This window comes from Pieris rapae, chromosome 21 (assembly GCF_905147795.1).
Source record: "Pieris rapae chromosome 21, ilPieRapa1.1, whole genome shotgun sequence".
Lineage (NCBI taxonomy): Eukaryota > Metazoa > Arthropoda > Insecta > Lepidoptera > Pieridae > Pieris > Pieris rapae.
In genome coordinates this window covers 2,329,060-2,343,250 of record NC_059529.1, presented here as the reverse complement: position 1 = coordinate 2,343,250, position 14,191 = coordinate 2,329,060, and the positions used below count along the sequence as shown (strand labels likewise).

General features: G+C 29.9%; 1 protein-coding gene across 1 annotated transcript; it reads left to right on the top strand.

Moving 5' to 3' along the window:
* The first annotated feature begins 6,749 nt into the window (after window positions 1-6,749).
* On the top strand, window positions 6,750-13,892 carry LOC110995455. Its single transcript, XM_022262621.2, has 3 exons — window positions 6,750-6,840; window positions 10,802-11,009; window positions 12,032-13,892. Exons 1-3 carry the CDS (start codon window positions 6,838-6,840, stop codon window positions 12,244-12,246), a joined length of 426 nt encoding a protein of 141 aa, XP_022118313.2. The 5' UTR covers window positions 6,750-6,837; the 3' UTR covers window positions 12,247-13,892.
* Window positions 13,893-14,191: the final 299 nt, after the last annotated feature.

Sequence of the window (14,191 nt, the reverse complement as noted above, 5' to 3'; positions counted from 1 at the left end):
AAAAGATACCGAGTCAAAAGTGATAAAAAAAAACAAAGTTTTCTTTCTTTTATACAATAAAACTTCTAACTGAATTTATTTAAATTTCGCCACTTGTCCCTTATTATATATTATTATGTAAGCTGTATGTAGATTTTATTAGGTAGAATTAATAAATATCATCCTTAGATAAGCTCGAATATATGTGACGTTTTTTAATGTTTCGTATTAAATGTGTTTTACAAAAATCTTGTTTATTTCCTTAACCTCTTTTCATGACAGCGTTATCATAATTTGATAGTACTGGAATATTTAAAATAATTTGTATGCAGAACAGAAGCAAACTAGTTTCACAGATTATGTTTCTTTAGATAATTAATCAGCTGTCTGTAAAGTCCTATGAGACATTTGTGTGTTTTACAGATACTATCAGCCCGTATGTACTTTGTAAGGGCTCAGTTGTCAAACTGTAACAATTTTTGTTTTTAATAATTGAGTTCCCTTGAAATAAAATACGCGAAATACGTAAGTTTTATTTGTAATTTTAAGTTTAGCGCTTCTTATATCTAAATTACTTTTTTATTTCTACTAAAAAGTAAGCTTTCTACAGTAAAATCTACTAGTTTAACTGATACGGCGAATTCTAAAAGTAGTTCTCTCGGTCGTAAATTACCATCGCACTAACCATGAAGATAAAATCAAAGTCTTTTGTATACCTGTAATTATTTGATTCCGCAAACAATAGTTTCGTAACCGTCACGGTGGTAGCAGCTCTCTCTGATTTGAAATGCTATTCTAATGAGCGACGACCCGTTAAGATGCTAAGCTAATGAACAAGATTTCTAGATAAGAAAGAGATGACACAACCTTTGTCTCTCAAATAATCTCTTAAATAGCAAGATTTAAAAATAATTTCAAATTATTAGTGACGTTATAACCTACACAAATTTAAATTATTTTGAGAATTGGCTTTATAAAATCAAATTATACATTCCTAATTTCAAAAACCCGCCAAAAGGCCCTAGGCAAGATGGCGTCGTATGTGTTCTATGATTTCGAACAAAATTAGGATTATACAAGCGAATAAATATTATTAAGATTCGACATCTTTAATTCAACTTTGATTATTTTGTTACATGACTAATGTATAAAAAATACCAATATTTTAATTACTTTTTTTTGGATCAATAAATGAACTTATATAAATAGTTATTATACAGATTACTATAAATAATACTTAATTACTACTGTCAAATATTATTTTGTTACTTAGTCCTAAAGATCTTAATCACTTTCTAGACTTCACAAAGAAATACATAATTTGCTTTGTGAAGTATGCGTAAATAAAAAAATATTTTCCATACCTTTGGTTTAATTTATGTATCACATGATTTATACTTTTATATTCAACCTATGTACCCGAAGCTGAAACGTAAGCGTTAAGCACACAGCGTCGCTTTGTTGTTTGTTTGAATTTATTAAATATATTACTAGGTAAACCAAAATGAGTTTACAGAAATGTTTTTAATTTTCGACCAGAGACGTTTTTATCAAGCGTAAACTTTGTTTATGACAGGAGATGGTCAATCACATATTTGAATATACATTGTAATTTGCATAATGTAATCGTTTTCAGGAAGTTAAAACAAATTCAGACTGTTTCAGTGAAAGTGTACAGTAGTGGTACAGTTTTCAGGAAACCTATTTTAAGGCGTTGTCAGGGCTAGTTATACCTCTTCGATGAAGGAATATTCTAGAGTGAACTTTGTAGGTTCGTCTCGAAAAACGTCTCTCCTGGTGGTAACTCTTTAGTCATCCCATGTATGGAACAATATGATATTGCGAACATAAATAATAAAGACCAGTAAAGATATAAAAGCTGAAGCACTAAACCCGGTGAGACTTTTATAACGTACACCTTAAGCGAAAATGTCAAATTGGACTTAACTTCACCAATTGGAGAGTAATGGACGATAAAAACAACGACACAATACTAAAAATTCAAATTATTTGCCAATTTGTACAACAATAGATATTAATAGAAAATCGAAATTTCTTCAAATAATACGAAACGTCGCGTCCGGATAATAATTGTTGATTCGTTTAATTTAAATATAATACTTGTTTAATAAAAGTCTAAATTATATATTTTTTGCAATAAAAACTTATTGTAACCGTAACAGCTGTGAACAGTTGTAACTAATTGCAATCATTTCCGGTTACGAAGTTTCGTTTGCTTTCTTTTTTCTCATTATTCATGTTTTATAGCTGTTTACGCTTCTGTAAACTTAACTATTCATTATGTATTCAAACATATGTCGTAGTAAATATATTTAAAGATGAAATGTCGTGATTTTGATAAACATTGTTTCACAAAACACATGTTTTTGTTGTGCATTTGAATCATTCTTTTGCTATTAAAATCCTGCATTGTCCCTGATGAGTTATAAAATATTTTTAAATTAGGAAGCCCTATGAAAACTTCTACAAGACACACTAATACCCAAACTGTGCAAATAATAACAATTATTTATATCGCATACGCTGCATAGACAATTGACAAAAGAGCAAAGTGATGTACTATAGTTTTATAGAAAACCTTTTTTAAAAGAGTTACCATATTTTTATTACTTTTAAAAATATATTATTAGGTAAACCAAAATAAGTTTAATTAGCATATTCAGCTAGGTCTGACGGCTAGTGTTATAATAATAATTATATTACTTAAAATAATAGTAATTTTAAATAAAAATATATCTTTTAAGACTGTGCTGTGATGTCCGTAAAACTAGAAAATATGTAAATAAAGAAAACTACGCAAATATTCTGTTTATTCAAGTTACTTTACGCGTATTATCTTTCTTTCTATTATTTTTCACAATTTACAATGCTGAGGCATTGCTTAAGATTATTCTAGTCTAATTAGATATTTAACAACCATATTTTTTAAAATTGAATACGTTCACTATGTGGTTAGGTAAATGAATTCACATGAACTTACGACAAGACCGCTAAAATTCTATACAAAGTGGTTTTCTTGTATAAGACTTACCAAAGAATGAATTCAATTTTAATAATAATAATAATTTATTCATTACACGAATATGGTACAAAATATCAAGGTGGTACAATTGTCAGTCGTTCGCATATTCTGCCACACACAGTGGCGTTTATTTTAAATTATCAATATTTTATGTTTACAAATTATTTATTTAGGCCAATTAATTACGTAAACAGCAGTTAAAAAGAAACATAATGGCAATTTAAATATACCTATATATATATTTATTAATTAAATTTGTAATGTATGTGAGACAACTAAAACGTCACCATATTCTAGAGCTAGAAGACCGGCAGTAGCTCTAGGCAGAAGATGAGTAGATGCTTCCACTGGGAAGACACTTCACATGACAGCACCAAAGAACAAATTCGCTCATAGCCTTAAGGCTGATTGCTAATTACCGCAGAGAAAAAAATATTAAATTTGCAATAGAATTAACTTTGCTATGTAAAAACTGGAAACCCTGACGCATGCTTCTTTTTACTAACCAGGAAAAAGATTTAGCACATTTTTATTTTATAAATTACACATAAATACAACATAAACTTTAATAAAGATTATCTTTACAGTGAAACAGAAACCCAGTGATCTCAGTTACTCTAGACTTTCACAATTACTAAACTGGATTCAGTAACATTGGGCTTGTTCATCAAGTAACTAAGGAAATCCACACCATTTTAGTTCAAAGTATTTTACTTATAATTAGGCTAATTATTTCTTCATATATTTACCAATGCCACGACCTATATGCCTAGAACTTATCTCAGATAAGGTTCAATCTGTGAATTAGTGAGGTCTAACGCCCACCACCCAATATTTTTTTTCACCGATTTTTATCCCAGCTTCGCACGTACAAGAATAACCATGGGGACAAAGAAAAGTATCCCCAGCCGCGGGCCCTGAGGCAACACATAAGATGTAATCCTAAATAGTTTTAAAGGCTAAATGTATATATACATATATGAATATATTATAAATATAGCTTATCATATGTAATTTTTTTTACGTTGGACAATAGGTATTTATGGAATATAAGATACAGGTTTAAAAACATTAACTAACAAATAACTAAAATATATGATTAAAAGGAGTCCCTTTAGGTAAGGTTCTGAAGATACTGGCAGCGTCCCCCCTTTGAATAGCTAGACTAATTCTTTGTCCGAGGTAGCTGCCAGATCTTCGGTCTCCTAATGCGGTCTCCTTTCGGACTAAACTTTTGATATTTCCTTAAAAATCCTTATAGCGCTAGGATCCCAGGAACCAAGGGTCTCGACACCGAATGGTACAAAATCATTAAACCACATGTATTTAGTGTTGCCTGGAAGAAATCGCTCGAAAGCGAAAAGGCCGCCAGTTTATATAGTTTTTCCTTTTCATTTGATTATATTTAATTTTTATATTGTAATGTAACGAAGTGTTAATAAATAAATAAATAAATGTATATTACATGTATGTACATGTTATATAACTTTTCTTTTAATTCTGACATGATTTAATAACTCAAGTAGGCTTTTTAACTATTAGACGTCAATAGATTTATAACATAGGTACCAAATAATTGTAATAATGTAATTGAAACTAGATTAATGTAGATTTAAATTTTAAAGTGTTGAAGGTAATTACTTTCATTTCTTAGTAAACTTGCTTGTGAGTTTTTTTAATTATCTGCTTCGTTGATTGCGACAATTATTATGTAATCGCACCACCATCGAATAAAATAAATAATTGCGGAAGTTGCAATATGCGGTAACTTGGAAAACTCTTGCGGTATAAGAAAAAGTATTTGTTACTAAATACTATGGAAACATTTAGCTCAACGCGAGACGTTTTGTATATTTTATTCGTTGATATTTGTTACAGACTGCGGAAATATTAGATTATATAGATTTATTAGTACTAGCGGACCCGACAGACGATGGGATGGATATTGAACAAAGTATGAAAATACCAACTGCAGTGCTATCTGCCGGGCTGATTAGTAAATCTAAACCTTCCAGGACTCCACGCAAACGTATACAAAAAATAAACATTAATTGATCCCGCAGTTTAAGAGGAGTTCAGTGCCATACACACGTACATTAGAATTATATGTATAAATGCAAGCTATCCTATCTTTTAAGTTCAAACTGCAAACTGCAAATTTGATTGAAATCGGTTAAGTAGTTTAGGAGTCCAAGGCAGACAAACGTTACGGGTAATTTATACATATTAAGATTAGGACCTACCCCACATTCATTAAAATAATAATAATGATGAGAGCATAGACGACCGAAACGGACAGCGAGTAGTGTCAAAAAACATGGGACAGGTTAAAATAGATGAAGCTAGTAGAGAACTTTGACATGAATGGTAAACGGTCGTATGAATACATTATAAATTTATAACGTCGAAACTCATTAATTTATGGATTGATATCTTTGAATAATTTTGTCTGAATACAGACTATAAATCATAAATATACAAATAAACTGGCAACACAGTACGAAATTTCTTTTATTTTTATAAAAATTTCCTTTATTAAGTTTTCGATTTATAAACTTTCTGAAACTTAAAATATGGGTAATTAACCTTTAGGTTAAACAGTATTTTATTCAAAAGCAAGTGTTAAATGTTTCATATAGACCATATTCGGATAATATGTAAATTCCTTTCGCAAAACATTTCTGCGTTAAGTGAATGTCAAAAAGAATGGCTGCGACCTTGAATAAAAAATCAAAGTTTATTTAGAGTACATTAATTTGAAATGAGATCAATTAATTTTATTAATTTTATGTTAATTAGTCTAGCTTGTCAACAGTAAATACCTTATTTTAATACTTAGTTAAGTCTTATTAGTGAAGCACTCATTCGTCTTTTTCTTTCCCATTTAATCCACGCCGAGTTAGTAAGAGACACGTAAATAAAACTGATTTAGATGATAATTACGAAAGTTTTAATTAGAATACCCGCTTTGTAAGAATTTCATATAAGATTAACAAAAGAATAAGCAATATGTGAACTGCAAGTTTCAAAAGTTATAAGCGATATCATTTTAGCGTCTGTAAGCAAATGTAATATGTATTACAATTCAAATTCAGTTCGCTAAACTTTTTCACGGAGTTGAAAACAAGAAAGAGGTTTTACAATTTGATGTGTATGTTTTTTTATCCTTTGCAATTATTTTTGACAGATACTGTTTCCTGGTATACGTCTGACCTATAACAATAAAATATGCAGTCACTTACCTCGGCATTATGTGTTCTGCATATCATCTGTGAATGTATAATATTAATTGTTGTGTAAGTATTTGATAATGTTACCGGAACTTATGTGGTATAAGGTCACTTTCGATTCTTTGAACCCACGGCCTATTGCCAAGCCGTAGGTTCTATTGTTAACTTTCGGCCTACGGCGGCCTATTTCATTACCTACATTGATTGCAAAGTTAAAAAGGTATAATCACCGGATTTGACCCAAACCATTTAGGCTAATTTGTTCGAATTATACAATATAAAAATTATTTTGGAGCTAATAAAAACCAAAACTTAACTATTATTATATTAAAAGCAAAACTAAACTATAACTGTTTCGAATATTTTTTTATGTTGTTCTATATAACCATTAACAATAACACAATGCATATGCGTTTGTTATTATGATCCTGGGGTGGTGTCTGTACGATTAAAGGTACAAAAAGTAGATCAGTCGAGTCAAGAGAAAGTGAAACTTGGTTGGCCAGAGGTTGATATAAGATTGTACTGCGGTGCGCCGGCGCAGTCGAGAAAGCCCCTCGGACGCCGCTTGTCACGCCATACACCATGGTCAGTTATAGTGATTATCAATGTGTTTGAATTTAATGGATTATTTTACGATTTATCATGTTTAAAAATCGTAAAAACTCCATTGAATTCAATGTGTTTCTTGTGCTGTGTTTTCTGTGCTATTTCTTTCTTCTTCTTTTATAAGTATTACCTAGAGACGTATGTATATACTTCTTTCTTATGCTTTTTCTATCGCTTTAGTTATTAAGATTATCTATATATTTTCCTTATCGGACGTGGTAAAATTCGGTCACCAAGAAAATCTAAATTTAATTTCTGTTATATTCAGGCCTTATTTGTTTTATTCATACAAAATTAACTAGTCTTGTAATGTTTTAACTAGAGTTTTCTTTTGTTAAATTTCAATTTTATCAAATTGTTTTTACGCTGTGATGAAAAGAGACAGTCTTCGTGAGGTCTTTACGTGTATTATTTCGCTTTTTTGAAATTATTTTATTTTCGTATATTTCTTTTATAGTCCATCGGCATTTTAATCTGTAGATTTCTTATATTCACATATTTATAATATTATTTACCTTTGTAACGAATAATTTTAGAGTATGAAATTTTATTTGTAAGGTCGTCGACGAATTTTGTAATTTGTTTCATAAATATTATGACCAGTAACTTTATCTCAGCAAAAAAAGTAATTTACACTAATCAATTAAAGACCTCATAAAAAGTTTTCTATAATAGAGATTTCTTACTAAAATGCATTAAAAATATATATTGTAACTGTGAACCAAACATTTGTGCATTGTCAAACGCAATTAGAAACCAGATATTAAACATTGAATTAATTACGCCATGTTGGCGGAAAATTGCATGAAATTATGAAAACGTGTTCGACAAAAGCCCTTGTACTCTTTACTTCGAGGTTAATAGAAATTTAATGCAAAATTGTATTGTATTGTAAATGGATATTTTGCAATTATAATACACTTCATTGATTTGTGTAATAAAATGATAATTTAAACCCTTTAAATTCTAAAATACTTTTTTTACGATTTACGATTTGAATTGTTAGTTTCACTAACGTACTTTAATTATTTTTTTATTTAAAAATGAAAGTGAAAAGAAGAATAACACTGTTTAGCTATTTGAAGTTTTTCATTTATCCGGAAAACTTTGAAGTACATATACTAAATGTTTTTTTTAAATATTTTCGTGTCCAGGGACTTTATATTATATCTCAGATTTTTTTTCATCAAACAAAAAAAAACATTTCACTGCTACTATTTGTGAAATAGTGTATACTAAATGTATTCAGTACACCTTAGTAGTTCCATAGTTTAAGGAAAACGTCAATTTCGGATTCAGTTATAAATAGAACTGCAAAAAACTTTCAATTACTCATTAGTAAAAGCGAAAATATATTACGTAACTTAACCGTTACTTCATGATTATTTACATTTTTGACTTTGTACGCGGTTTAACAATTTAGAAAGTGAATTGTACTGTCAGTATACTAAGCAGATTGATCTGTACAAATATTACCGTAAAATTGTTTTAAACTTAATTCGTTTAACGAGTAAATCTAAAGTCTATTACATGATATCTGAGATTTAAACTTACGACAAAATTTTTGTGTGTTTAATTAAAAGTCAACCTTTTTTAAGTGTATGTATTTTGAAAGCAACAGTCTCAAAGACCCAAACCAAATAGCTATTTAAGGCACGTTTATATATAACAGGGTTAAAACCCGGTATTAAAATAATTGCTTATTAAACAATCGACAAGTCATGAAAATCGCGAATTGCCGCTGAAATGATTGTCATTATGACTCCCGTGTGTCAAAATACAGTTAAATAGCACGTTTATGACAATCGGGAGTCATACTTATTTCTAAGTCTCAGTTTGTCGGATTATTGATAGCGGATAAATCGATACAATATCATTATTACCCTGACCCAAGCCTACCCTTCACTGGCTGACATTAAATCCTTTTTTGTTATTAGTACAGGAAGTAATAAGTATAACAGCCAACGCCCACTCGTTCACCTTCAGTTGGTAAAAGGTAGTAAGAAATAAAGCAAATATTTCCGTCGCCATACACAATCAAGGCCTCGTTACAAAACCGCTCTTATTATCGTGTTTTTTATTTGTACAGAATCCAGTCTCGAAGGGCATTGATATGACCTTAATGACAGTCTTACGATTATTACAACCAGAATTTATTAAAACAGTATTCAACTGTCGAGGAAATAAATCTAATTTATTGATTCGTTTCTGTAATTTTATTGATAATTGGTATGATATTAAAATAAACAACTGGATGAGGCTTTAATAATTCGATTATATCCTCACCTCCTTTACTAACGGAAACCAACTTTGGAGCCTACCTCATGATTTCTCATTATAAAGAACACAATCTTTCAGCCCTCGCTCGTTTTATTTTAAAGCCATTCTAACCTCATTTTAATTTGATAAGTTAAAGCGAAATATTAATTCGTTAACGTCGATACATTCTTGACGCCAATTTGAAAGTTGTTTCGTATTGCGGAGGCGTTTAAGGGCCAAGAGGTGGGCGTTGTCCTTTTACTCTTGATTATATTAATCATATAATCAATATCAAAAATTAACTGAAACAGGACAATGCATGTAATTTATGAGCTGTCCTGTGCTTAAGTCGATTTCCGGCAAAACTATATTTCATTATTCATTTCCGGTTGCCGACCAAAATCTGTCTGTCAACACAAAATAGAAACGATTCGAAATTGTTGCGTTAAATTTAATCCGTGACTATCGTTATAAAAGCATCAAACAAACTCTGGGAATCTGAAACAATATATGCCGCGGTCAGTCGCCGGCGCACTCCAATTACATAAGTTGCGCAAACGCGCTGTCCGTGACGAGACTTACTACATCTTAACTTTACTTGACATACTTTAAATTCTCTCACGAAAATACGTATTATCTTAATCAACGATTACACACAGATATTTTGAAAGTCCGAATTTTGCACAAAAAGTATGAACATAAATATTATATATTACAATTTGTGTTCTTATCCATTTAAAAAGTCACTGTAATTTCACCGTCTTATGTCTTACGTCTTATTAGATTTCTAAGAGATAAAATACTTTATTTTCTTATTTTATTTAAATTAATATAATATAATAGCGCAATATTGTTCTTGTAATTAAAGTCGATTAATTACACGTTACTTACGCTCGAACCTAATAATTTATCCACAATCTCAGATTGTTTTCAATCTCAGATCAGACCATGACAGTCGATCGATCTCAAAGTCAAAGTCAAAATTCATTTATATAATAGCAATTTAATGCCTACCATAAAATGAGGTATATCAACATTAAGTAAGTAAAACGTCTAAGTAATGTTATAAATAAGAGGTATTACACACATAACAACGACTATTTAACGCTTATTTAAAAATAGATTTCTATACAATAATTGTAATTACATTAAAAAATAAAAAATCACCGGTACCGCTATCATAGCGGTCCAGTCCATGGACTTCATCTTCAGTTTTTGTAACACGCGATCCCAAAAACCGTAGGTTTTTAAGCAAACTATTGAAATTGTTTACAAAACGTTTAGTTCAGACACGTAAATCACTTTCGCTAAAATATTACCGGTATTTGTTGCAACATATCCGTCACAATGTTATCTATTTCTGACGTAGTTACACTCATTAATTTCGGCACGTTCTGTACGTGCAAGAAATACTTCAATGTTGCTTGTGCAATGGAACTTAAGTAGGTTGCATTGATTAAGCACGAATACACCACAGACTATATCACCATTTAGTTTCTATATATATATATTCATATATTGGGAACTTAAAAAAATTACTTTAAAATAAATGGAAAAATCACTAATATTAAATAAAAAATTATTGTGATTAAACGTATTAATACAAGATAATAAAACAACCAATTTGTTAATACATTATGATATATTTAAGAACCATTTTAACCAACTTCTTTATCAACAGAACCTGTTCATCTTTACGGCGGTACTTGGTGCAGCATCAGCCCTTCCTTCCTACATAGCGGTACCATCAGATCAGATAGCCTTTCTGGATCTGACTGCTCTCCGCACTCGTCGGGTGCCAAGACAGACTCTGGAACCACCTTCCCTTCCACAAGCTGCTTACCAAGATGATTACCAGCCAGTACCGTTGGAACAGTATAACCAACCAAGTAAGTATTGTTTAACAATTTATTAAATATTATGTTAAACTCCTTCATTATTTAAATTTATTTTTACACAGTTAAATATTATGTTTAACTGTTTTAATGTTAAATAATATTGAAGATATAAAATATCTTTATTAAAAAAATATACATTTTTGGCGTTACAAGATATTTTTTTTTTATCATTCATTGATATTTTTTGTAAATAAAACGACACTAACAATAGAAAAAAACTAAAATGTTGACTATAGCTAATTTCAGGGTGTCGGTTTTTTGTGCCGGTGTTCGTGCGCATCGTAAAAATTTACTCTCATCATTTTTTCGTAACGCGCCAAAAGAAATATAACTTTAACAATAATTGAAAGCAATATTTAAAATATATTGACCCCATAAGATGACTTTATAACGCCAACACATCAAACCAATACTTCTATTTTATGTCGCAATTCCACTGATGTTCTTCTGTTATTATTTACACATTATGCTCAATAACGCCCAGCTACTACAGAAATATCCAAATACATACTTGTATTGTACAATCACATGGTAAATCGAATTCATCATTGCGACCTCAAGTGAAAGTTACAAAGGATCACTTTCTATTTAAGCGTAACATGTTTCACTTTGAATGGCATTCAAAATCACTTTCATCTATTGTCCATTATATAAAGTCTAGTGAGCGGTACTTTCGATAGCTTATATCATGTATGGTGACAAGAAATTACTGGTATTATGTCACGCGTAATAGTAACGTAATGATGGCGTACGTACAGGGTCTATAAAGGTTATGGTTTCCAATGATTTCCTGTTTCTATCCAATGCATATGTTTATTGATATCGTATAATCAATGAGCTACATTGGCTTTACTATGAAAAAATCCATTTGGGAAACCGGTTCAGGAATCTGATACAAAACCAAAAGTAATAGACGCTACTGAATTGCAACTAATATTACCCTTACACAGTATGTACGTTATATTGTCTTTAATTGTTGAAAAACAAGTTTAGAAATGTATTACCTTTTTCAGGCGTAGCTCTGGCACCTCCCCCACCACCACAATCCCCCAGAATACAGCAACAAGAGAATAGAGAAGAGAATAGAGCTGAACCTTTACTGCAATATGCAGAAAGACCTGCAGATTTCGGAGAATATGTTGATTTTGGGGCTCAAACTGGAGATAACGGAGCCTTTGGGTGGTATGCGGATTATCCACTCAACAACCAAGAATCGTATAAACATTAAGAGTAATGACTTATCCAATCAGTATTAGACAATCTTGCCAAGTTAGGTATATAACCAAAGATTGATATTGCAGAATTACCGCACATTTGTTTTAGACGGTTAATTCCGCATTCAGAGATAATTGTAGATTTATAATTCAAAGTAAACTGTGATAAGCGCTGCGATAGTTCACTTTCTTTCTTCGTTCTGTCTGCTTAAATAGTATTCTATTTACTATTACTTTTCTTTCTTTACTTCTTGTTCTATGTTTCCATACTTCCATTCTTCCTTCTCCTTCTTTTACTCTATGTTATCTATAACCTTTTTCTTTTCTATAAGCATGCTTCTTTTCTACAACTTCCTTATCGCATTTATTTCCTATCACTTTCTTTACTTATTTACGTGTATCTTTATGTATTTCCATTTACTCTCTAGACTAAAAAAATACTTTATTTATATTTAAGAAAAATTCTTAGGCAGATTTGGGTGTCTTTGTTAATCTAGACTTAAGACAAGCAATTACAAAGATGAAACAAATGTTTTAAATAGCAACAATTTTTTAAACATTTACAAAAACTACTCAAGGCAATTTAAGCTACGCCTTCTATTGTATAGACTAGTACATATATGATATTATATCTGGTCATATAAGCCCTATTATGGGTAAAGTTTCAGTTCTACCTTCCTATCAAGCTTTTCCTCTTTATTCTTAATCGGTACACACTTTCTTTAAAACATCTATTCAAATTCACGCATCACGCTTTATGTCTCCATTCATCTATTTGTTTCTCTGTTTACCTATTTCATTTTATTTTTCTCATAAATCTATCATCGTTAACATCCTGTAAACCTTTCTCTTCAATATTATAATTTTTATTTATGCTTTTCTTCTCATTTTCCTATACATATTATGTACTTCCTTTAACTCACTTTTTATATCTTTTATACTTAAGCATAAAATTACATTATGTGTTTTCTAGTATGAACTATCAATACCTAAACATATTATTTGCTTTTCTATACTCTATTCACAGTTTCCTTCTTTTCCTTTATTTATATTTTCTGTTTACATTCATTTATTTCATTTTCTTTTTTACCGCTATCTTTATTTTTACATTTATCTTTTACTGTTTTCTTGATCGAACTTTCTTTTTTTTCCCACTATCTATATAACTCATCCTCATATACTTAATATATATATCATCATTACCTGTTTTTCAACAAATTTTTACATACTTTTATTATTCTTTTGTTATCTAAACTTCTCTTATTTTCTCACGATCTATATAATTCAATCTCTTTATATATATATATATATTTAATAATATTTATATCTCATCATGACCTGTTTTTGAACAGATTTTTACATACATCTTTTACTCTTTTCTTTTAATGGGTTTCTCGAAACTTCTTTTATTTTCATCTATATAATTCATTATTTTTATCCTCATCAAAAAGAACGTAAGTTTTTCCTAATATTCAAACTTTCCATCATTCTCTTAAATCTATGTACTTTGTTTTCATTTTATTTCTTGTATCTTCAACATTTTCGTTACAATTCTCTCTAATATTCTTTCTTTTCTTATATCTTTATAATATTTTTGTAATGCTACAATAAATTACATCATCGAAATATGAAATTATACTTTCAGTAAGTAGCCTATTCTTTCTTCATCTTTTTTCTTTCTTATCTTTATATACTTATTTTTTATTTCCCATTTCTGCTCAATTTGTTTTTTATCTCATTTTCTATCTTGTCATTTCTTCTTTAAATGTTTAATAGCCCATTATTTCACTCTTGTACTCTTTTATACAATACGTCACAAACCATTTTCTATTTCTCACTACTTATCATATTTTCGATTAGTTCTTTGCATTTGATTTCTTTCATTCATTTACTACACTGTATTACATCCTTTCTTAAATCACTCATTTCTTGCTACCTTTATCTTCCTTATTATTTTTT

Bases quoted from the DNA above. Each gene is read 5' to 3' on its own strand.
- LOC110995455 (XM_022262621.2), top strand. The intron at 11,010-12,031 runs GTAAGTATTGTT...TACCTTTTTCAG, and splicing joins GGAACAGTATAACCAACCAA to GCGTAGCTCTGGCACCTCCC.